Source organism: Lagopus leucura, unplaced genomic scaffold, assembly GCF_019238085.1.
Source record: "Lagopus leucura isolate 7727_CA_CO unplaced genomic scaffold, USGS_WTPT01 Super-Scaffold_100017, whole genome shotgun sequence".
Lineage (NCBI taxonomy): Eukaryota > Metazoa > Chordata > Aves > Galliformes > Phasianidae > Lagopus > Lagopus leucura.
The window spans coordinates 3,468,701-3,495,834 of NW_024962271.1; the positions used below are offsets into that span (position 1 = coordinate 3,468,701).

Genomic DNA, 27,134 nt, shown 5'->3' on the forward strand with positions numbered 1-27,134 from the left:
TTGTTGGAAATAAAGTCAAAAGAAGACAAAAAAAAAATACTACAAGTGGAACTGTCAGCTTCGTTGATATTTTCTGCTATTGTTACCTTAAAAGTTGGAAAATCACATACATTTCTCATCAAAGAAATGAAGAACTCAAGCTGTACATTTTTCTTACAAATACAAAACCACTACCTTCAGTGCAAGAGCTGGGAAAGATACTCACTTTTTACACACCAGCTCAGAAAACGGCATCAGCGTAACTCTAAAATCACACAACTCAAAGTAATATCTTTCCTCTTGGCAAAACAAGTTAACTCACTTTCAGTTTACATGATATACGACTTTAGTGGAGAAATTCCTTTCCTAGAAGGCACAGGATGACCAGTAATCCTTTGCAGATCTTCCCTCTGCTCCTTTAATTAAGACTGCTAGATCGACGCTGTACCAGGTGAGCAGATGAGATGAACTATTTGACATAAGGAGACAATCAGATTCTAAATGACACTGTTACAAAGTCATTACCATAAAAACCTGCCAAGACAGTTGTTTTATTTGAAGTGCTAAATGAGTTTTCTTGTACTGGTAGTATTCATCATAAGGCAAGTTTGACATTTCAGGACAACATTTTAATTGTAGTGCTGTTCAGTGTAAAGAAATATTCTTTACAATATTCTGGCAAAATGAAGAAAAAACTAATTACATTCATTAATAGATTATGGTGGCAGACAAGGTAACCCTAAGAGAAAAAAAATGCCCACATTCAAAAGTATTAAATCAGAGTGAAAAAAAACTAATCTTAACATTTCCAAGTACTAAAATGCTTTAGCTTGTAATCTTGCAATGTTCAACAATAACCTTCCATAATGGCGGTTATAGCATTCAGTCAGAAAATTCTAACAGTGCACTATTTCAGTAGGATTTTTAAATGTGTTCCTTTTATGGAAAGTATGGCACCCAACACGTGAGTAGATACTTTCATGTCCAATTAAGCACCCACCAGCTACTTGTATGCACAGTCATCTATTAGAAGTAAGAGTCGAACAGTGGTGGGACCCAACATGAACAAGCTCATGGTAAGGTGGAACTTATATGCTTGAATTGAAATTCTTCTGAATTAAGAGCAATATCCATTTCACATAGATTAAAGTACTGTCCTCAGAGGCAGAAAATTTATGAGAAGTCTTTCTAGACATGTCAGCCCTAGTACTGCTATAAAAGATGGGCCCTGCAGCACTGTCAAATCAGCCCTGTGTATTAAGGACAAGTAGATCTTGTTTTTCAAGATAAATGATTATCTATGTATCTCAAAAATGTGTATAGTTTTATATAGGATTCATCATCCAACATTGCTATCTTTATCTCATTTCAGTGTGACACTTTTGAAATTAATAAAATCCTTAAATGCCTTCTATAGATTTTTTTGGCACGCATAGAAGATTATGCTATATCCGTAGTGATATTTAGTAATTGCAAAAATATGTTGTCACTAAAATAATGGATGGAATTTGACTATGATGTTTATATTTACTGTCATCCTCCTTACTAAAAAAAACCAACACGGATGCTACCATTCTAACAACTAGAGACAGTAAAATAGAGAAACTGGAAAATATAAATGCTGCAATATTGCAAGGAAACTTGAACAGCTAAGCAAATTCTGAAACTCGCTAATTACAAATCCTCATACAGATTATAGCTAAACTAATGTGCATTGGATCATTTGCTTTGCGTATCTACACTGAACTAAGTATGATGTTCACTTTTCTCTACAAACACATGCATGCTTTTTTACCTAGGAAAAAGTAAAAAACATTTGTACTAATGCTGAACACATTCAGGATTTGAACTAGATTAACTATCTGTCTTCTTCAACAAATCTCAGAGAATGATATACATTGAAAGGTAGAGAACTACAAAACACGAGTGAACACCCAGTGGAAAAAGTAAAAACACTCTTCCTACAACAGTCTCAACAACCACAGACCATTTCCCTCCACGTGGGAATCTTGCCAATGCTCCAAGCTGGCCAAGGAACATCCTGCTTTTTAAGTCTTGCCCTTAGAACCATGAAAATTATTACACTCATGTTTGTAACACCCACAAATAAGCTACGCGCTTCCCCTCACATCTACATCAGGAAAAAAATATATATATTCTATATATGTATCCAAACACAAACATACTGGAATAAACTCTTGAAGAGAAAACTGTCATCAATAAGAAACACTACTCGTTTCACAGCAAGAAGCCTCCCAAAAGCCTTGATGGACAAATTTTACAGACTCACACGTATATTTGTACATTTTCAGTAGCTTTCTTGCCAGTAAGTTTTCAGGAACGTTAATTCACTTATGCAGCTATTATGTCCAGGACATGCCAACATGATGATGAGTGACACATCACACAGAAATTAAAAAAAAACACAAATAGATGAATCCATTTTTCAGGAAAACAGACTCCGTACTCACTGATTCAGGAGCATTAAACATATTAAAAACCCATGTATTTCTCATGTATATAGATACATACCTACATACACATACACACATATATATGTAAAAATAGTGAGAAAATACTGAAAAAACATCATGTAGTACACTGTGTTTGATATACTGTATTATTTTTGGACCTTGAAAATATACTTTTTAAATGACTTTGCTCTAAAACACGGAACTTTCTAGCTCAGATTACTTGGGCACTCTTACTGTTTACTCTTCCATCTTTTTTCTCAAGTCAGAAGAGACTTCCATGGGAAATTCAAATAAATAAGATATCCAGCTGCACAAACACTATACATTCTGTTAGATTACTTTGGCTTCCTAAGGAATATTTAACTTTCTCTAAATGTAAATGATTAAAGAGAAACCATCATACAAAAGTGATTGGTGAACTGTTTAAAGCGGTATGGCACCTCTTCAAAGGCGATAGAGAGAGAAATGAAAAGACCATGTTATGGTAAAGTATCTCAGGTATCCAAGGAGTTCTAGAGAAATGGTCATGTCACTAAGCACTGCATCCTCCAATTAAAGAACATTATTTAAATGATAGCTCTGTAAAATAGGACCTACCTTTTGTTTTTTTTTTAAACAACTTGGTAGTTCATCTGTTCTAAACACAGCCAATAAAAGCTTGGGGTTTCCTGAACATCTGTCCATTCATAAATAACTTCACCAAATGTAGGGAAAGATAAACCATGTTCTAGAATCCACAGATTTATACTGCTCTGAGAGTTACACTTCCAAAACGATACAGGCTAACAATGCACAATTATAGAATTTAATGAGTTTTACGTATCATTTACCATTCAAATTGAGGCATGTGAGTCTAACTTTCAGTGTTCAAAGAGACAAAAATTAATCTTTGCTCAAAAACTTTGGTTTTTCTGAATAGTAGATGCATAGATCAGCAGTTTTGCTTTGCTTTGCTTTTTTTTTTTTTTTTTTTTTTTTTTTAAAAGAGCTATCCAGAAGTTTTTGTACCAGGGAGAAATAAAAGATGACTGTTGCCTAGTTGTATAAGAAGTCAAGATCTGGACAAGAAGACCCCAAGTTCAAAGCTTAGGGATACAGGAGGAGTCTGAATGCAATTTGTCATTTTTGCAACAAACTGAAGATTTATACTGGGAAAACAACAGCAACAAAACACTAGTGAAAAAGCTTTTGGAACAAACATCAGTAAGAAACCTGATTTAGCAGATGAAAATTGAGCAATTGAAAAGCTCACTAATGAAGCAAAACTACTGATTCAAGCTACCAGCTCATAATAGTCCCCACCTCTCCATCACTAAGCCATTCTTCTACAATATGGCGGATGGTAACAGTTTTAAATGGAACACAGATTTGCCATTTTACATCTTAACTCATATTAACTTTATTTTTTTTTTCTTTTTACATGTCACGAGATTCACAGCGCTGCAGTTTCAACAGGTGAATCACAGAATCACCAAGGTTGGAAAAGACCTTCAGGAACATGCAGTCCAACCATCCACCTATCACCAATAGTACTCACTAAACCATGTCCCTCAACACAAAATCCAAACATTCCTTGAACACCTCCAGGGTCAGGGACTCCACCACCTCCCTGGGCAATGAATGTAGCAGTTTAACCTGGCATGTGGCTACGACCTCACAGTTGTTTGCTCACACCCCTGCTTCCCAGTGGGATGGGGGGAGAGAATAAAAAAAAACCTGAATTAGAACTCATGGGTTGAGATAAAACTACTTACTAAGATAGTAGATTTTTATTTTAAAAAGTTAGAAATAATTAATTTAGATGAGTTTTCTAAGTCCACTTTTTTTTTTTTAAACAAAAAGTGGTTACCAGATCACTGCCAGATACAAGCTCAAGTTTTATTGCTAAGAATGTTTGAGACTGTGAACTTTTTAGACTATCTGCAACAGATCATTTGATCATTACAAATGAGCCACATTGCACTGACTCTGCTTTTAATAAGAGATACCTCATTCATAAAAATTTTATCTCTATTATTCTCTTGTTATTAAAGAAAATGAATAATCTGTGATTTATGTGCTAGCTAGTAACTAAAGAGGTCTGGATCTTATGGTGTTATTTACAACAAACTGTCTAAGTGACCTTGCTAAGGCACACGAATGAGAAACCCTGGGGCAACAAACAGGATTGAGTCTCTTCATCTGCAGTAACTGCACAGACTGCAACTGAAGGGCTTGGGAGTGCAGCAAGGGTTCTCAAGAACACCACTCCAAGGATGAGGCAAATTTGTAATAGCTTCTATAGTAATGACATACAAAACTAAAGGGGGAAAGAAAGACTAAATGTCCAGTTCAGCTGTTTCTGCCAAACTGCAACATTTTACCTGTCACCCAAGCACTTCTACTCACATAGAACTGAAATTTCCTTGCTTATGGTTTCTCAAATATACTGAGTAGATTGATGCTGGATAACAGCTCAGAGACTTCATGGGACCTCAGCTGCAGCATGCTCTACAAGTTATGGTGAGTAAAAGAGAAGGAGTAAGGAAAAATAGGAACTTGAATTCTTTGGTGCACTACAAAACAGCATAGCCAAAAATTTACAGTGAAGGAAAGTCTGGGACTTTCATATGAGAAAGTAATTATGGACAAATCGTACCAGAGCAGGAAAATAAAACGAATTTTAAGGGTCTTTTGTTGAGAACTCAAAATTGTGTTTGTAAAGTAGATCACATGCACAGATCTGACACCCTCCATTTTCAGAAAGGAAGTTTGTTTTTAGGAAGTGTTACAATCTAAATCAATAAATGAAAATAACTAACTGAATATGACTGACTTTCTATAGATTTCAGAAAGAGAGGTTCTGTTCTATGTTTCTGACTACCTATGAGGCCAATCTTTTCCAGATTTCAAGCCAGAGAGCAGATGGGGGTTGGATGTGAGGTTGCACAGATTCGTATTTGTGGTCAACACAAACCTGCATGCAGACATTCCACAAGGTGTATAAATAGCTTTCTAATTCAAGAAAGTTTTTTCAGGCCGAAAATAGGAAAATATGCTTTTTAATTTCAAATTATAATTTAATTACTAGTAACATAAAACGTTATGGACCAATCTTATGCTTGCCTTACAGCCCACATACTTGGCAGGACATTCTGAAATTCTGCAAGGATCTGGGGAGAGAGGAAGAAATTCCTTATTTCCCCCACAAAACTCTGGGACGTAACAGAGCTGCTCCACAAAGAGCTTTGAGGGTGTGCAGGACGTAGCAAATTCCTCGGCCACCACTCTCCCTGAGAGCTGCTCTGCACACAGAGACCCTGAGCTGGTCTGTTTGGCCCGAGGATAGGCTTTCACAATGACTTTCCATTCCTGTGGTGATAGTTACGGGGGACCGATTTAATTTACCCTCATATTTCTTGCCACACTTATTTTAGCAGGAAGTTAAAATACGTAGGTTTGATAATAAGCTAGTTTATATGATATTTTATTACTAGATAGGATACAAATTCTAAGTGCATGGAAGAATTTTTTACTCTCCTTTCAAAATGATTAACAACTGCTTTGGGGTATTACTTTACCATCCTATTGCAATCAATCAAATTATTCTTCCACACTTGCCTTCTCTCCTTTTACCCTATCCAGCCAATTTTATACATTCAATTTATACAACATTCTGCAAAGAGGCATATGCTGTCAAGGTTTGGCAAAGTATCTGTCCCTCCGTGTCAGTAGAGCTACACTCCACAAAGTTGAGTGTTAAAAAAGAGAGCTGTTGCTTAGAATCAATCAGTTGAAAATTTACACTCTAGATAGACATCAATACAAGAAAACAGGAGAATTCCATATGTGATTTATAATGTTTTCAAAATAAATAATACACTCCACACAGATGCTAATATTCAGTAGTTAGACCCCTTCACTCTTCCTTTCTCTTTCACCTTTTGCCCAAACTTCCATTTGGGAAAAGAAACTGCCATTTAGATCAAATATACACTGTGAGAGTCTTCTCAAAATGAACTGCCCGTTGCTTTTCAAGAAACCCCAACGAATTTTCAGGTAAGTCCTACAAAGGAAATGATTGCCAAATTCTAGTCTGAAACACCCTGCCCAAGACTGCTTCTGAAGTTGCACATGCATGGCTGAGGGCAGAATTTGGCCTGAGCTGTGATTTCAGTAACAGAAGCCAAGACCAATTCAACAAAGCTCACACAGATCTTTAGACAGCAAAAATTCTTACTTAAAGCGAGAAAACTTAAGGGTTATTCCAGCTTCTTAGGGAAGAATGGAGGAGAAAGAAAAGTGACAATAAGACAGAAGACCTTTTTTGGGCTTCTATCAAAGCTAACAGATGTGAGTGACCATTAAGAAGAAGCAAGACATCTCTGTAGGTGAAGATTCATTTCTTGTCACTGAACCAGCTGTAGGCACAGGGGGCTTCCTCCTGCCCATATGAGCACTGAAATACTTGTCAATTGCCTAAAACACTCCTGGGATAACACCAAACACCAAGAACTGATCATTTTACATCAACTAAGACATGCAGAGGAATTTGGGACCCTTAATTTTCTCTCCCTTATAATTCTCAATAGCAAATATTTTAAATACAAACTCTAACTCTGAAAAGCTACTGTCTTTGGGAGAGGAGATGGAAATCAAAGTATAGATCAAGTATCAGCCTCGTGCACACTGAAAAATTAAGAGCAGAATGGTCTTACTGTGGCTAACTGGAGGGTTATGGGTGACAGGTTGAGCTCTTCTAGTTGTAATTTATCTCTCAGCAACAGGACCAATGTTTTATTCCCAATCATTAAAAGGATGTAACACATCTGCTAAAATTCTAGTACAACGGCTGGCTTTGCACTGCAACAGGAAATGTAACCCAAGAGCCTCAGCACTTCTACAAACCCCAGCCATTTCTTAATGTAAAAGGATTTGAAAATTTAGTTCACTGAAACATCTGTTAAGCTCTTGCTACTCCAGCACAAGATACTCTTTCTGCTCTGTTACCTGCCAACAAAAATATTTTGTTCTACATAAGACTATCACAAGTGTGTGATAATGGCAATCTGCTTATTTTACATGCTATTGTACACTCACAAAATTATCTGCAGGTGACATTAGATAACACTGAGCTTAAGCTGAAAGCTGATACGTTTATTTAATTTTATTCTTCTCTGTAACTAGTAAAAAAAACCCATCAAATGGACTCTGAATGACTAACATTAATTTAAAACAAATGAAGTTACCTAGTTGTTGAATAGAAGAGAAAGAAAAAGGGGAAAAGGGAAAGAGAGGCTGAAGAGAGAAGAAAAAAAGAAAGAAAAAAACACATAAGAAAACAAAATCCAAATCTTAGATCAAACCAACTGAGCACCCGCACGGCCTGTGAGTATGTTCCTTTCAGAGTTTCTCTTCCAATTTGTTATTTACAGTGGGTGCTTGTTTCAATTTACACTTAATTATATGGTAAGCTTCTCCAATTTACCGAGTAACTATAAAGAGGTAAGTAAAAGACAGATCCTTTCAACATTAGTAGAGCTGCAGTTGCTATAGTAATAAAACAGCAATTTATTCACAATTATTGCTTTCTACAAAAAATACTTGTTCTCCAGTTCTAACAAATCCTTGTATATTTTAGGTCTTGAAAGTGGGGGGGAGGGAAAAGGAAGGATGAAGAGTCTTTCAGTTTCCAGTGCTCTACTTAATATAAGTACTTCCTTTACACCTATATGCATCAGTAATATAAATATTGTATTATGTTTCAAAAGTTCCCAGACAGCATTCTGTGATTCAACAGAAAAGTTATTTATAAGCAGCACAAACAAACCATAATTTTTAAGCTATAAGCATTCAAACAGTTTTAGAAATATAAAGTTGCATTTCTTTCAGTAAGATATGAACCACTAACAGAACCAACTAAAATTATATACCTAAAAGCCTCATCCTTGAGAGAAAGACCAATCATATCACAGAATCATTGGAAGGACATGTAGTCCAACTCCCCACAACAGCTACATCAGATTGTCCAGAGCCTGGTTCAGCCTGACCTTGAATGTCTCCAGGGACCAGGCATCTACCACCTCTGTGGATAACATGTTTCAGTGCTTCATTATCCTTAATGCAAACAAGTTTTTCCTTGTATCCAACTTAAATCTTTCCCCTTTGCAATTGAAACCATTTCCCATTGTCCTATCACAACAGACCCTGATAAAGAGTCTGTCCCCCTCCTTCTAATAGCTTCCCTTCAGACAGTGAAAGGCTGTTAGCAGATCTCCCCAGAGCCTTCTCTTCTCCATGCTGAACAGCCCCATCTCTCTCAGCCTGCTCTTGGAGGGGAGGTGTTCCATCCCCATTTTTGTCTCTCCCCTCTGGACACATTCCAGCGGGTCCACATCTTTCTGTACTGTGATCCACATGCAAATGCTGTACTCCAGGTGAGGTCTCACCAACATAGAGTAGAGGGGCTAGGATCACCTCCCTCACCTTGCTGACCATGCTTTCTTTCATGCAGCCCAGGATACGGTTGGCTCTTTGGGCTGGGGGGACACATTCCTGACCCCTGAGGGGCACCACTCATCACTGGTCGGTATCTAAGTAATTTGCTCTTTTTAGGAAGTCCAGAGTTAAGAAGGATGATCTTCAATGCTATTCCTTAAGTGGAGCTTAAACTTACCTGACTTTTAAAGTGTCCTAATTATTGAAACTGAGTCACCACAGTTGCACCGAGTAACAGCAAACAGATAAAAAGTTTGATACTAGAATACTTCATCTCAGTGCCTCAGGGTATCAATTAAAGCTGAACAGCTACCAGCAGTACTTCCTAAGCTAAATTCTGCCATACTGAGTATCCCAAGAGCCATGTTACATAGGCTGGATGAGCTCTCCCAAAAATGGAGCTTCATGCTATGTAAAAACACGCATTTCTGGAGAAAATATTACATCCCTGGAAACCAACATGGAGCTATTCAACATTCATGAAGGGAACAACTACAATTAAAACAATGTTTTCAGATATATACAGTATACTTGATCAGCCTTGGAAATAAAACTATTAATTACTGAACTGCTACGATTTGTAGTAGAGAAATTTCATACAGAAAATTTTATAAGAGCCATAGAAAATAATGAAAACCAAGTCACAGGCACAAAAATCTAATGCTCTCCATAGCAGCTTAGAGCCAGGGCAGAACATAAGAGTTATATTTTCTGAACAAACTAGTAGGGAATCAAATGTGTTTCCTAATTTCCTCCTGTAGTTTCATTTCCAAAAGAGTTGTAACTATGTGCATTAATCTAACAATCCATCACTCTCACAAAATGTAGTAAATCCATCTTTGTAAAATACAAATTAAAGATCTAATTATTTTTTATTAACAACTTTTACTACAAAAATAGTTGTAAAACACCACAGCTAAAATTTGCTACGTGCAACTCCAGTCAGCATGCACATGTGTGTATGTGCATACATTTGCATATATATGTGTGTGAACGTATCTGCACAAAGTCCAGGAGACTATAATTCAAAAAACTTCACACTGGCTCCAGCAGGGTTAGGTCTCCAAATGCCACAATCATGCAGTAAAAGTTATTGGCTAAGAGCACAAAACTGGCACAGACATATGTGCAAGGGTCACCTTCCCTGAGCTGAAAAAACCTTACCTTTTTCACACAGATATGGATCACCCAGTTCCTGGTTTGGACTCAGCTCAGTAGTAACCTCTTTAAATGTTGCTGCATCATTCTGCACTGTGCAATGCAGACATCGTTGCAAATCACAAGAACGTACAGTTCGTAACCTCAGGATTGCAGCTTCAAGCTCTAAGATAACTACTCTGACCACAAAGCTCACCTAAACTACGGGGTGAGATGTCTCACAAACACTGAGAGGAAGCCCTCAGCAAAGTTAGCAAGAAAATTAGTGATATAAATTAATATATAGAAATTAACAGCACAAAGACTTACAAGACTGATGCTTACCCTCACCCGTATCTATCATCACAACACTCAAATGGTCTGTGAATTACATACAAACACAGAGTAGGGGTTGGAAGGGACCTTTAAAGGTCATTGAGTCCAACTTCCCTGCTAAAGCAGGTTCCCTACAGCAGGTCACACAGGTAGGCAGTCAGGTGGGTCTTAATTATCTCCAGAGAAAGAGACTCCTCTCTGGGCAGCCTGTTCCAGTGCTCTGTCACTGCAACAGTAAAAAAGTTCTTCCTAGTGTCAGTATGCAACCTTTTGTGATCCAGTTTCAGCCTGCTGCCCCTTGTTCTACTGTTGTTCACCACCAAAGGACTTACTGAAACAATCAGGCTAAGAGCAGAGTGCACTGATCTTCAGCGTAGGTATCTTTTGCATTGTATTTTGTATTCTCTTCTACATACCACTCATAAATAAAAAGACAATATCAAAAAAATCTATCAATGTAAAGACTTCAAAATGAACATCAGTGTTTTATTTTGATCCCTAGAGGGTAAGTTTACATAAGCAACAAACACAACAAGTTCCTCTGTGAAAATATGTCAGAGGAAATAAAACTAACAGCTCGTAAAAGCTCCACAGACTGGATCCTTCTCACTGGATGGTAATACCATACATTAATCCGTTCTCAGTAGAACTTAATGAATTTGTTTTATAAACTATCCTTAACTCAGCAAAGACATTGTGACCAAAGGTTTTGGTCACAAAACATGCTATTGAAAAACATTATTACTTGTCTCAAGATGCCAAAATGCTCACTTACCAAACTCACAGACATAAATAGGTTTTGGATGCATACTGGCTGCAAACTGCAGGTTGAGGGTAGAAGTGCGAAGACTCTTCCGACTGCCTCACTGTCAGTACATCCATGCTTGAAAGGGTGTTTATAGTTCTGTTCCATTAGCATTACTGAAAATCCAGTATTGTTCAAAAAGCTGTTCATTTTTGGACACATAAGCAGAGTCTTAAATACTCTGTTTTCCACTTACGTTAACTCACTAAAATTTAAGATCGCCTGCTCCACTTCTACAGGTAAGATCAAGCAGCAGCAATTGCTTCTGTGCTCTGCTCTCTTTCAAATAAAAGCAATTAATTCGGCCTCTATCGCTAGCTCAGGACATAGTAGACATTACAAAACAACTGCTTGTGTTGGTCATTAAGTCCTCTGTAAAAGGGACTTTATTCGGCCTGACCAAATTGCTATGGCTAGCTACATTCTGCATAGACATTATTTTTTTAATTTCCCTGAGTCCTAGAAGCAAATAGTAAGGGAGACTTCTTTCCCCTCATTCCCTTGTTGGGAATACCATTATTTGTCATGAAAATATAAATGGATAAGAAACAGTCAACAATGTCAAAAAGAAGCCAGTTCTCAATGAAGTACAAGTCATTTTTGGACTCCTTAAAAAGTATCCTGTGTCAGAGGATCAAGAGATAAGAGCAACCTCCTCCAAGCACTGCAGATGCTGAAATGTTTTATATAATGAAGCTCCATAATGTTGGGTATGAAAGAATAGCACAGCCTTTCATCACATTACTGTCCCAATCCAAAGACCAGTGTGAAGACAAAGGAAAAACCCCCACTGCCTTTGGTGCTTTAAAAGAATCATGAAAATCATTGTTGTTATTTTTAAATATGAATGAAGGTGCTTTTACCACTGAAAGCACTTTCCTCAGCCATTAATAATGTCTGTAGTATCTTTTCTAACTAGGACATCTGTTTACATAAAAAATGCAGTCAAGCATATTCCACTTAAAAACCAAAGTAGTTTTTGATGTTTTACATACACTGAACAGAGAAATGACTCTGAACTATCCCACACCTTAAATACACAAATACCTTAATCAGAGCAAGTGAAAATCACATATTCAAACGTGGGAGTCACTCAATCCACCCAACATGGTACCTTCACAGCAGATTGACAAATTTAATCTAAAATGGTTGAAGTAACCTTTACTAAACCACTCACGATCTTGACATTATGTTTGTCATTAAAATCAAGGTTGTAGTTATAAAAGGCAAAAGGTCGAGGCAAATACATACATCTGGAATTTTATAACTTTACTCCCCTGATTTGAAAATTGAAGATGTGTAAAATACTGTTAAGTCATTCACTTACCATGGATTTGGTGAAAGGTCGAGCCAAGGTAAACAGCAGGGTATACACCCACCAGTTACGATGAATGGAGGAGTAAATCATATTTCCAGGATGGACTGAGTTAGACGTCACCCCATGGGGAGAAAGGCGTCGGTTCAGCTCGTTGGAAAACAGTATATTGCAAAGTTTGGAACGATTGTAGGCCAACATAGCCCAGTACTCCTTCTTAGATGGAGAAAGCAGGCTGAAATCAAGTTTTCCAGAGGAATCTTTAATCTCTGTAAATCTGAAAAAACAGTAAATGTACCTTAGATACCCCAGAGTTAATTCTGCTCTCATTAAGAACAACATAAAACATAGATAACTGAGTAGAACTTGGCCAGAACCAAAATAAAATATCAGCTTATTTGGCAATTGCAAGTATCTACTGGAAACTGCTCAAGGCCCATGGAATAGCCCCATATATATAGCAGTAAAATTAGTGAATAATTAGCAGACACATATAATAAGTAAAAACAAGTTGAAAAAAAGGCTTTAATGTTTAAAAGCATTTTATGAACTTATGAGTTACATTCTTTTTAATCAAAAAAGGAAAATGTGCCATAGTTCCACAAAAGCACAATTAACGTGCAGGAATTAATGCAGAATAAAATGGAAGCAGAGAAAAACAGCATCCTTTCATTTAATCCGTTCCCCTGATTATTTCATCATATACTGAACACTTTCATTTAAGTGTTGAAGTAACCATGGATGAGTCTCACTACCTCTTAGACTCTTTTTTAGATTAAAAATTGATGAATATAAAGGGGTTATAACCTTGGCAACTCGCCATCAATAGTCTTATATGTTTAAAAGACAAACGTAAACAAAGCCAAAATGAGTTCTGGCAGAGTATAATGTTTTTAAGTATACCCATGGCATGGCTGAACACAAATCAAAGTAACTAGTTGATGTTTTTTAATTGGGTCTGACAGAGTCATTAAACACCAGCTGTTTGTTTCTTTCTCTTTTTCTTTCTTTTTTTTTTTTTTTTCTTAAATAAAGTAGGGAATGTTTTAAAGACTTTTAGATGAAGAGAAGGAATTTTTCGTATCATATATTTTGCAATTCTTACAATTTTGATGTATCAATTTACTAGATTATCTTAGTATCAGAAAATAATACTATATTTAGTTACAGATTCATGTTCCACCCAGAAGAGCTACTAAAAATAAAACAGATTTAGCAAGCTCTTTTTAATACTGGGTTTCAGAATCAGCTAGGGAGAACAGGGATAAACATTATACATTATAGTACACACTAGAAAAATGTTTTAAAATATCTTTACTAATTTTGCATCTCCTATCCAGAAATGAAGAGATCAGCTGGAATTTCTACTTCCATTTTGAGAGCAGGATTATAATACATTTAGAGAAAAGCAACTACAGTATTTGAACTCAAGAGGAACCCAGAATGTCCTTTATCTTGCAGAATAGGCCCTTCAATTTAAACAAACAAAAAAAATCATAATTTTTAGTTAGATAACAGACATCTCTGAAATTAACAGGGCTATTCTGGGAGGAATTTCCTATATTCATTCCTCAAGTAACCACTTAGGACACCAAAAATAATCTATAAATAAAATACTTAATACTTATTGTATACTGTACAATGGAAACACACGGGCATAATTTGAGTCCCATCCTTCAAGTGAGTCAATCTTACTTATGTCAGCAATCTCATTGAATTCAGTAGGATAAGGACTGTACAATCAAATTAACTACAGAAATAAAGACAGAAGGAAAGTCAACCTACTTATTATTCTGATTTTCATATGATGTGCTTAGAGTATGGAAAGCTTAATTTAAACAGATTTCATTTGTGTTGAATCCAGATAAGTGAAAAGAATGAGGAACCAGAGAGGCAAATAAATATCTTGCCTTGGAGCAGTCCAGTATAATATTTTCCACAAACGTGGGACTTTATTTTTCCCCTAACAGGGGGTCTTGACTCCAGCTAAAAGATCTAGCCAAGGTTTATGGAAGTAATTAGATACCAACACTTCTGTTTTACAACATAGTTTAAGGCACAGAGTTCTCAAGTAGGTCAGAAAGTACTACTATCCAATAATACCTAATGTCTAAACTAACTCCTTACATCAACTTCTTGCCATTAAACTGATTAGGGGCAAAACCAGAGTTATTTACAACGATCGTTTTAAATGCTAAGATATGACATGAATTGGAAGAAGGGGGAAATCAAGCAGATGTGTTGATTATTTTACTCAAGCATAGGCTGTTGCTTATTTTTTGACTGGCTTCTACAAACCTCAGTTGACCTAATGAAATTAGCAATGAACTCTTCAAAAAATGCTTTTGAAAAAACAGATAAAGATGTTCAGAGCTGTAAGCTCTAGTTATACATAACACTTAATATAGTGAAAAACAAAGATGTCACTTAAAATACCATCAGATGCAAACTTACAAAGGGGAACAAGCAGCTGACAATTCAACATAATCTCCCATTAAATAACAGCTCATTTATACGTATCCCATTGTGCCATCCACATCTGGCAAGTGATTGGACTTGGCAGATTTATTTCTAGAGCTATCTTGCCTGCCCTGCAGTAGCCTCCCTTACTCCTAACAGGACTCTGCTACTTGCTTTCACAGACCTGGTGTGATTTGCAAAGATAAGGATGTCCAGATTTTGTTACCACCTAATTACTAGACATTTCATGTCTTTTAACACCGGGGAGGATTATTACTGGCGTTTTCTATTGCTTCTTTCATTTCAGCCATCATAAATTTAAAATGGTAAAAGTAAATCTATCTGCAGTGTGTCATTTATACCATAAGCCCCTGTGTTTGGAAGTGATAAAGGTTTCAGCCTGACCCTTGGCTGGTCTCTCTCCACAAGGTCCCTGGGGTTGTATTTTATGGAAACATGATTAAAAAAATAAGCTTCATGCTGGGTCACTAAAACATTTCAGAAATATGAAGGCAGGGAAAGAGGAAAAAAAAAAAGAAAAAAAAAAAAAAAAGAAAAAACTCACCGCTCACACATTTTTTCTTTGGGTTTGCTAAAGATGTTACACACGACCAGAAGTGAAACAGAAATCAACAACAATGTTTAAAGCTAGACATTATGGGTCTAATTTTAGAGTTCCAGAACTAAATCAGAAGCCACAAGTTTGCACTCTCTAAAATTCAGAACTGGGGCCTCTATTTTGCACAAGGAACTCTCTAATTCTCTGATTTATATCAAAACCTTCTTCCCAGTTATTAAAACAAGCACTTCCAGCACAATTGAAATAAGGCAAACCTCATCACATCTGTTTTGCACTTCTCATGACAGTAGGAAATATGAGCAACTAATATTTTAATTAAAACTTTCACCAAAAGAGGCATGGCCAGTGTTCTAATGTGTATTAACTATACTATTTCCCAGTTACATTATACAGCTAATGTCTGCATTGAATTCCCTAATTTCTCATTACAAAACAATTGGATTTCATCTAGTAGTTTTTAATTGCATTGTTTCTCCTACTAAAATAACTGCACATTCTTCTTGGTAAGATGTTGAAGTAGTTGAATGACAAATCAATATAGGTCATGCCATTCAGATTTAATCAATTATTATTCCATCTCCTAGCGAAATCAATAAGTGGTCTGATATGCGGTGAAAATCTGCATTCATACAAAGAATGATCAAAAAATACCTACAAACTAGAGCACACTTTACATATGGCAATGTAGCAAAATCCAAAGACATTGGCAATGCTGTTTTTAAAGAGATTATTCAAACAACAAATGCTTTAGACAGGGGCCTTTCGCTTATAAGAACTTACACAGCTCTGCCATCACCATTTCTGCTGTAAGGATGGCAGATCTCAGCTAAACCCAAACCACAGCATAATGTTAACCAACCTGTGTGACTCTGAGGACACGACCACCACCCTGGCAGGGGAGGAGCGGCGCAGGACATCCTCCAGCAGCTGGACGAGATAGAAGTGCCCCAAATGGTTCACCTGGAAGGTGGACTCCAGGCCGTCCTCCGTCAAACTCCATGGAGCACCAAACATGGCGGCATTGCAGACCAGAATGTGAAGAGGCCTTGAACAATTAAAAGTACTACGGGTTAAAACTGTCTAGAGAAAGGTAGCTCAGCGAAATGCACTTAATTGAACTCCTGTGGCAATCAAGTGCATGCCATGGGTGCAGGTTTCTGTTCTGCAGGGCAGAGCTGTGTGAGGAGGGCAGGGCTGCCCGCTGCTGGTTCCACACAGAGCCCACCACAGGGCACTGATGAGGCACTCGGTGCCACTTGCCACCACTGGGATTTAGTGAAGAACTAAGTGCAACTCTAACACCAAAACACTGATATCATTCCATTTGTGTGGGTAGTAGCCTGTTCCAGCTTATTTCATCTTCACTGCAATGGATGAAATCCTGTGACAAACGCAAAATCAATCACCAAACATAAACCCTATGTTTAAAGATAACAAATGAAGCGCAGCTAGGAAAAGCAGCTGCTTGCCCTCAGTTCAAGCACTCCTCACAGCTCTTCATGAAGAAGAGAGGAGATCCAGCATCAGATCTTCTCCTTAATGGCTAAACAGGGCACACACTTCTGCTCCTGAACATCTGCAAAAGGAATTGTGGAAGAGATGAAAAACAAAGGCACAGATTGCCAAACAGACCTGACTGAATCTAGGAACCTTCAGGCACGTTTAAAAGCCCTGATTTTGATAGTCCAGATTTCAAAAACATTTCCAGCAGAATCATGCGCACCTTAGCTGAATGCTGAGATCTGTGCATCATCACTGACAAAAGCAGAAAACTACATGTCTTTATTAAACCGAATTTCAACTGTGACCTTGTTTGGAAGTTACCATCTGGCTTTAAAAGAAGTTAAGAATCTAATATCTGTACTTGTGCCAATTTCGAAAAAAAAATAACAAAAAGCTTCAGATGCAGGCTGAAACATCTTTGTGTTTTGGGAGCTTGTTTTCTGAAGTGCTGAATTTCTGGTTTTCCTTTTGGGCAGTGATACACATGTAATAACTTCCTATACGTGCTGCGTCTGCAAAACAAACTGAAGATAAAAGGGGACCGTTCTTTTAAAGGCAAGGTTTTCCCTTTCTGCTCAAACCACTTTCCACAAAGGTATTGCTTTTGCCGTCTCACTCAACGCTGCGCGATCAGGCTATTTGCTGGGGTACAAAAGACCGCATTTTAAGAAAGATCTCCAACTCTTTGAGGCATATTTTATCAAAATTCTTTAAACTCAAGTTCATCTTGCGTGTTCAAGATCCATCTGCCAAGAGGAAAACAAAGCCTCACGAAGGCTGAGAATGCACGTGGGGAAACTTCGGATGATTCATCATCTCTTCTGAAAGTTTACGAAAAGTTCTGGCAAGAATTAATTTACTGATTTGTAAATCTCCTGGGAAAAGGAACAAATTTCTTCAGCATAGATGCTGTTTTTGGTATACGAACTGGGGCATGCGAGTACTGCAGTAATGTAGAAAATATCATCATCGTTTCCTAAGAAAGCAAATGTGGCACATTTGGATAGAAAGATTTTAAGTTTACGCGATAATTGTACTACATAGTATGAAATAACAGACCACAGTTAGACAGAAAAGACCCACAAATGAAGCAATGGTATATTCTACCTATCCAGACTGTAATACCCTTCATTAATACTAATTACACAGTAACTACCAGAGGCAAAATATGTGCTCTATACCTAAATCTCCCAGCTCAATTAATTAAAAAGAGGATTCTAAAATTATAAAACTATAAAAGGTAGTCACTATTAAACTGTAAGTGCGTTAAATAGGGTTTTATAAAAGAAATAAAATTATGCCTCAGTCGTGAGCTTTTTATTTTCTGAATAATATTTTGTTCTATTTTTTTAATAAAGGTAATGACATTTAAAGAGACTGTAAAGTTAAAAATACTTACACTATCCTATTAAAAATCTGTGAAGAAATTTAAAAATGAATACAGACACATTTTAAGTAAGTATGCTAATGAAAAAGTAATACCTATATTTGTAATCAGTATTAGTGTTTTTAAATGGTTTAAAAGTGGTTTCTCTAGTAAATGTCACAGAAAAGAAACCTGAAGGGCTGTACCAGCAGCTACTGCTGCTGTGCATCATCTCCGCTCAGAAAGAACCACCTCTCAGGTCTGGATCCATCTATACAAAGCTATCAGTATCTCATATCTCACTGCTAGCAAAGGTCCAATTACTGAAAATTGTCACCTAAGTTTTTGTGATCTGGACATTCACACACCAGGAATGGAATGAGATTACATAGCTATTTCACATCACCTCTGTAACAGTCATAACATGGTTATGAATTTCAGCCACAGATGACAGATTCTAATCTCAGTGGTGCAGAGCTCTGTATCGCTGAACGTATCATTATGCAGGAACAAAATTCTTAAGATACTTGACAATTCACACCACACATCTGGCACTGCAGCTCTGCTTTATGACGGGAGTATTTTTAAGTGATAGCAGAACTGTGACCTTGATTTCACAAGTTCATTAAAAACACTGCTGTGATCTACATTAGGCTTCCTCCTGAGCCCAAAGGAAAAAAAAAAACACAAAACAAACAAAAAAAACCTCCTTGGTTTCAAGTAGTGCCTTTGATGTAGAATTACAAACAAGTAAGACTAACAAAAATATGTCATCAGTAATGGAAAATTTTCTTAGTATTGACATTACTAAGTGTGTTCCCTTTAACCGCGACGCCTACTTGATCTTTCTGGAAACTCTGTATAGTTAAAACCTTCCAGAGTGTTTTGCAGATTTACCCCTATGTCTCCTTAAAATGTCTTCAGTCAGTGACTTACATCACACCAAGTGAGCTAATGTGCTCTACCATTACAATTTAAGTATGTACTGGGAGTTGAACATAAGCTGCTCCACCATAGCATGTAGTCACTGTTTCTTCTCATTCACAGCATGACCGAGACTAGAGAATATACTGCTTAAACTGCAAGCTATGCAGCAATTGTAGAAAACTCTCATTGTGTTGGTAATTGTGGCTACAATTTACTGAAAGTTAAAAAGCATGTAGAATTAATAAGGACATTTTTAATTGTGAATATCTCAGTTAAAAACTACTGAATATCTTGTGCACTTCACAAGCCTGCGACACATCACTAACCCTACTATCAGGCAAGTCATCCAGATCTTGCATGCTGTGCTAAATTCACCATTAGAAGCTACAAAGTAATCCAACTGCTCCACATTATTTTAAAATACAAAAAGTTAATACATTAGAGAGATGCAGAAATGAAGTTGCTGCTATAAATCAGTTAGTTACAAAATGTAATAATCAATTGGGTTAGCACCTGATGTTAAATTATGATCTGCCAGCAGACTCCCAAGCCTGGCTATGTGCAGCAGTAGATATTTCCAAGGGAATTAATTACCAATGATTTGCAAAGGTAAGAATAATATTTTTCAACAAATGCAGCCCGTGCACTAGGAGGTTAAACAAACACCGCCAAAATGTCAACAGAGTTCATGGCTTTGGTGTTCTCCCATTGCAAATGCAATGAAATAGTTAACCAGAAATTATGCAAAGGGAATACTTTCAAATCTTCCCATGAAGCAGAATGTCACACCATCTGGGGCACTTCTCAAGTGATTTGAAAAGTTCACACTGTTTGGAATTACACTGAAATTCAACAGAAAAGGTTTTACCATATCCCCCAAGTCCCATAAGCAACTGTAGACCTATGTCACGGCCAGTAAAGAAGGCAGAGAGATGTGACTTCTCTTCCATAAGGAAGCAAAGTCACAGCTCACCACATTTTTCCATCCCATAACTCTGAACACCCAGGTTGCTTCCTCGCAGAGCTAGAAAATGCAAGTACTTCTGTGAGGAAATGCCTATATTCACAAAAAAGGATAACCAAAATGCAGTCATACGGCTCCCCAGAAAACAAAACAGAACAAAAATGAGTTAAAAAATCATCTCCAGAAATTTCTATCAGTCATACAAGAAGCAACAATGGGAAAATGAGCGACAAGGAAAAGGCTAAAAGTCAAAGAGCAGCAGGAGATCTTGGCACCACGTATGATCTAACGTCCACTCAAAAATATTTACTACTTTGATGAAAATCGAAACACACACAAAAAAGCACCTCTTAAATATATGAATTCTGAAAATGAATGCTTAATGCATTAACTTCCCGTTTTCTGAGAGCACTGACTGAAAAGATACCAAAAATAGCTTCTGTTGCCACCTGTCAGCTGACAGAATAGTGGATCCTTGTCAGACAGGCTTCATTCTAAGTCAAGCTACTAACAGAACTTAGAGCCCTGATGGATGACCTCCAGCTATAAGCAAGTAAAATTCTCTCAAATTCTTCCAACTGGGTTTCTTTGCAGGATTTGACACTGTTGATCAGCAAACACTTCTGCCCCATTTCCAAGAGATTAATGGGAATGGACTGAAATTGTTCTGCTTCTCTCTTCATATCTAATACATGGGAATTACGAGCAGCTGCTCCTATATGTTCATAAAATATCATCTACATAATGCCATATAGGTCAACCATCTCTCAATCATTATTAATTACCTCTATAAAATCTTGAGTGCACAATTTCATAAAAGTTTGGAGAAGGAAAAAGGGTCTCAGTAGATTTAGATCTAAACAGAAAGCATCCATTAGTCCCGGTTTTCCCTGTATTAATTTTGAAAAAGACTTTTAGCATTAAAGTGATGAGAAAGTTGGAGAGGCCCCTACTTTTCCATTCAGTGTAGGTGCAAAAGCAATTTCCACTATTGCAAAAATCTCAATTTGAATTTCTGAAGAGAAATTTAGACCCAATAAATATATATTATATTTATTTATATATTTATTATATATTTATTATTTATAATAAATAATATTTATTATTATTATAATATTTATATAATATTTATTATTACATTACAAATGTTTTAGATGTTAATGTTAAAGGTATAAATATATATACATATATTTAATATAATATATATATTATAAATATATAATGTTGCCATCAAGCGGACGTTATGAAAACCTACACTGCCCAAAGTGTTTTCCCATAAAAAAGATCCAAATAGGGATTTTAACATTTTACTGTAGTATAAATTTCACAGATTACACACAAAATAAGAAAAGTAAGGATGAGGTTTAAGTTATTGACATGATCTATCTCCTACATTTTGCTGTTTTATATGCCACAAGCATGGTATGTGACACTGTAAATCTGAGGAATTGGGAACTTTTAAACATACATTGTATATGTTACTGGTGTATGATGTTATATACATCTTTTGATATCTTTTTTTTTTATATCTTTTGATAACAAATTATTTATTTTAAATGAAGGTCAAGATTAATGGGATTAATACTTACTTTCTAACTGATAACTGCAAGACAGATGCCTTCCCATCACCCCAGGGAATAGCCCAGTCTGTACACATGCTATTGGTCCTCTGTCATTTTCTTGAAGGCACGAAGAAGCAAACCTCTGAACAAGGATCAATGAACTCAGTCCATGAGCTTGGAGCCTTCTCTTCCCGCTCAGATACTTCACCTCTTATTAAGAAGGAAGAATTATATTTCATGAGCACGCGGGGGCTTCCTTCTTCCACTGCATTCATACCAAGGACACTTTTGCCTTTTTGGGGCCCATTATCCACAGCTGTGAATTTCCTTCTGCACAGTTCTAATCTAACCCTAAATTATCTCTGACAGCAAATGCTGCATTCATGGAATTGGTATGAAAAAGTGCTGTTCATCCCTAACCCCAGTGCCTCCTCAGGACTGCATTTCACACCAAAACCCACCCAAAAGCCCACATTTTCCATTGTCAAAATATTGCATCTTTGCTAGTTCTGCAAATGCCTCAATACATATGGATTTTGAAGTTCCTGGTGACAGGGCAGGGTAGAAAGGGGAACAAACCAGGCTGTGAAACTTCATTTCTGTATCTGCTTAACCTTTCAGTATTTCCATCCTGCACTCTCTTTTTCCTTTTCACAGGCTCTGGCACAGTATGAGGAGCCCCTCATTTCACTATTCATCATGTCTTGTAAAGATTTTTTTTTAAATATCAGTGACACTTAAAAGATATGTAGAATCTGGTAATTTTCTTTTCCTTCAGCAATTCACATAGGGACAACTCTATCTTTTTCAAAATCCCTATAGCAAAGCATCATTTACAAACATACACAAGCAATTACTAATAAACAGAAGCCAGCTCTAAAGGAACATTTATCTTGCAGTAACCACGGAATGATTTGTTATTTTCACATGTACTTCTAAAGATACAAATTTCTTTTGCACACATTGTGTGATTGTGAAGAAAAAAAAAAAAGGAAGCTACAACTCAGAAGAAAAGCCAGTTTTATTACATATTACTGGTATTTCCCATCGAAAACAGCTACCCCTTTGGAATACGTCTTAGGAACCACAGCTTATCATCTAAACAATAAAACACTTTATGCATTTTGAACATTTCACTTGCCAATGACAACTCTTTCCTCTGTTTTGCCCAGAGAAATACAGAGCTGTAAGCAAGCCCACAGCAGCTGTGTGCTGCCATTCAGACTTGAAAGATTCCATGTTGTGATAAAAATTAATGTCCTTTGAAATCCTCTGGGATTTTTGATGCCTTAGGAGCAGCTAATGAAGAAATACAACCTTTGCAGAGTATAACACAAATTTTTTGGTTCTAAGATTAAGACACATGTGCCATATGCATGGTCTGTCTCATGTCAGCAGTAAAGCATTCATACTCAAGTGCCAGAAGACTCTGCCTTCATGTGTTTCAATTATCTCCCATATAAAAACTTTAACTAAATACATTTTAATGCTTAAGCAATTGAATAAATACATTTGCCTTATATTTCAGAAATTTGAGAAGACAACATCACTTAAACACAAATCTTCTTAAAATCCATTGAGCTATATCACTGCAAATTCCTTGTTTTATTTGCAACAGAATAGATTGTAATTAGGTAGATTAAGTCATATATATTTTACTTCCTTAGATACTCAAAACACCTCTTGCTGCTGATGTGTCTTCTGGAACTTTGTAGAAAGGCAGTGCCTTTGAAGACTTTTAGCAGTGGACTCCAAAACATTTTATGAGCGGCCTTAGACTTGTCTTAGACTTTGGCACGAATGCATGGCTCAAAATGAGAATCAAAACCTCCAGTGTGCTGAGCAGAAGCCACTGAGGTTCATAGTCTTAACACGTACCTGGCTAGAATAAGTCAGAAAAGAAATTAGAAGGAGAAAGCAAATCTTAAATTTTCTCAAGAACTTCTGCTTCAGGTCTGTTTCAAGCTGCTTCCTTTCTTTTGAGATTTTCACGGGCCGCTTTTCAAAACCAAAGGAATTAAGCCATGCTCAGCCTTTTACAAAATGCTGCTGTTGATGGTAGCAGTGCCATCCCCAATGCATAATTACATGCTGCTGTTTGTGACAATACAACAGCCTCTAAACCTTCATCTCCTACCTTTCAGGAGCACTTATTAACCACCAGATTGTGGACTGGGAGGTGGTGGCAAAGGGATATTTTCCATCCCTTTTGCCCAAACCACATCATTTTCCAGAAAATAACAGAACATTTACTGGGCCAGGCTGTGTATAGAAGAAGAAATGATTCTAATAGTTTGGTCTGGGCAGTCAGCAGCGAGCAGGGTTTGGGTTCCAGTTTCCTATTTAAATAAATAATTCTGGACTCCGTAAGTTCATTCCCTTATTCCTTCACTGTAATTTGAGTGTTTGAGCATACCTGAAGACTCGTCCCTTTGTTCACCTCCACATCTACAGCTGAATAGAATAAATAACTAACGGGACATCGTTTTGATCTTCTTCCTTAGTTCAGAGCTATACTCCAGATCATGGCGCAGTGACATCTGTGGCACGTTTGTGAGAGTTTTTGTCTGCTCTGTGTCTGAAGATCAACAGTAGCCAAATAGCTTTCCCTGAGACCCACTGAAGGGCAGCACTTCCATCAGCATTACAGATTATGCTGAAATTTGGGGCTGAGATTTTATCAAAAATGGCTTCCAATTTCTTCTTGCTTACACATTAAAGAGGAGTCAAAAAGTACTTCAAAAGCAGTTGGTTTCATTTTCCACTCTCCATTTTTGTTTCCAGTGCTAGAGCTACATGCAGTCTCAGCCAACCAAAACAACCAATCCAGGTACTGAGTGAAACAGAAACAGCCACACATCTTCAGATGCCAAATGCAGGAGAGAGACTCTTTTCACTGTAGAAAAAAGCCTGGATAACCCTCCAAAAACAAGTGGCAAGTTCACAAATTTTAGGCAGTCCAGTTGTAGTCATAAAACTGGGCAAGTACCTATCATTCTTTCTGTTGTCAATGTGCAAAAGCATTTAATTTTTTATTTTATTTTTTTTTTTTTTTGCAGATGTACTTCTAGTTAATGTTATAGTGAATGTCATGTTCTCTGGCCTTCAGTAAAAGTGGGGGAGAATTAAGCTTGAAAGATTCCTAATTAAAAAAAATACTGGAAATAGTTTTTGGATGCACATGGCTTGACACTGCTACCATAATGGGGTAATTGTGTACAAGAGCTTAAAAACAGAAGGAAAGAAAAACAAAAAAGGAAGGAAAGAAAGAAGATATTTATGCAGAAAGCCAATCCCTAGGCTTTAATAAGGCACAGTACCACCACATAAGGAAAACAAAGCGTTTCACTCTAATATTATTACGAATGTTTCAAATTCAGTCAAACTTTGATCTTATTTAAATTTAAGATACACACTGTCTGCAACAGTAACTTCCAAGTTATGCATGTTTCCATACTTAATTCAACGTGGATATTTTTGAATATCTCAAAACTTACAACGCTGTCCAGAAGTTTGTGTCTGAGTAGCACTGTTAGAATGCAAGTCGTATTCTGAGTTCAAAAGACAAATTTAATAGCTCAACTGTTTCTAGCTTTAATTCACAAGACATATGTCTATAAATTTCAAAGATCTCTGCAGGTTAGAAAATATATTCACACTTTGAATAACATTATGCAGTGGCAACAATTGTCTCTGACAAAGAGAATTCTGCTACAGAACTGTTAGGCACATTGGCATAAAAGCATCACTAATAATTCATTTAAAACATATATTCTTTTTTTTCTGGACCCTTTAAATTGTCCGTGAAACAACTAGCTGAATAGATCCCATTTCTCCATCTGTATTTATAGGTACAGATAGAATTTGTCACACAACCTTTGTGATTTAATTGTGGTTAACTTAGAATTTAAAAAGAAATAAAGCACGTAATATGTCAGTCATCATACGTGAACATCCAGAAAAATACTTTCTGGGGTGAATTTCTATCAGGCTCAGAATCTTAATTGCATCTTCAAGGTTTCATAACACTTCTGGTTGCAGCATGAAAAATGAAAGCACTCATAGAGTCTGCGGCCTCAGTTAAGGAGGCCAAACGAAAATCTGGTCCTCTCCATTTTGGGTCTAGCTGGGGAAATAATAAGAAACTAAGTTCCAAACGGAGGATCACAATTCACAACTGCTGTCTTTTCTGTATTCCTATATACAGTATAAGTGAATAAACTGTTAGCATATGCCAATTCTTAACAGAAAAAAAAAAAAAAAAAAAAAAAAAAAAAATCTATTTTAAAGTATAGAAAAGAAACAGCAGTGAAAATCTACAGACAGAAGTCCTGCATAACTGTGAGTTGCACAACTGTGAACTGCTGCTTCCAATTCAGAAAACTCTCAGTAGCAGCTATTGGCAAATACTACTTTTTTTTTTTAATTTGAAGTAAACCAAGTTTTTGGTTTTTTTTTTCAGGAAAATCTCTTTCTTTTCCTCCAACATGGAGAACATTAAATTGATGTTTTACTGTTTGGCTGAAGAAAACTTTAATTCAAACCAAGCTGCACTGTGCATCACTAAAAGCTAAGATGCACATAAAATTCAATCTGCAACTTGATCATTTAGTTCTGCTCGCTGTTTTGATCATGTCACAGTTCTTATGCTGAGGATCATGCAAGGAAGCATGATACAATGATTGTAAGTATTGGCCAAAAAAAAAACAATACCTGCTCTGGACATTTTAGGGATGAGATATTACCTCTCCTTCACAATTAAACCATGCAGGCTATAGTAGAATGTGTGATGACCAGAATATCAAATAGAAGTTCCTTTAAAAATTCCAAATCCTGCAGTCCATGAACAGTCAAACACTGATTCTGGCTAGATTTAAATGCTATGTTGCATACAAGCACGGGAGGGCAGTCATTTGTCTAATAAAGTGGGATTAATACCAACCATAATTCCTCACATTGTGCCCTGTCAATGTAGAGAAGATTCAATTCAATGTTTTTAGTTCCAAAAGCCTAATATGAAAGATTGGATTGTCTGCCTCATCCAACTGCACAAAAAGCAGCTAATGCCAAATCCATCCTAGCCCAGAACATTATTATAAACAGATCATTTATTTGATTTTCCTTAACAGAGACATTCAATCAACTGCCTGAGCTGAAAACTAGCAGAGGGGAAAGACCAGAAACAGATAGTAGAAATAACTTGAGAAATTTAGCTCTTGGGTGCATTGATCCCTTTCTTCCTGTTCTCA

At 36.7% G+C, this 27,134-nt stretch overlaps 1 protein-coding gene across 2 annotated transcripts in view; it reads right to left on the reverse strand.

The window, feature by feature from the left end:
* WWOX (WW domain containing oxidoreductase) overlaps positions 1 to 27,134 on the reverse strand; it is a 469,077-nt gene that overhangs the window by 339,475 nt on the left and 102,468 nt on the right. The window contains exons 7-8 of one of the 2 annotated variants that reach the window (XM_042877216.1): positions 16,423 to 16,608; positions 12,536 to 12,800 (exon numbers count right to left, since the gene is read on the reverse strand). In XM_042877216.1, the coding sequence (XP_042733150.1) occupies positions 12,536 to 12,800; positions 16,423 to 16,608 (451 nt within the window). The remainder of the gene's footprint in view (positions 1 to 12,535; positions 12,801 to 16,422; positions 16,609 to 27,134) is intronic. The other variant, XM_042877217.1, reaches the window with a different exon arrangement.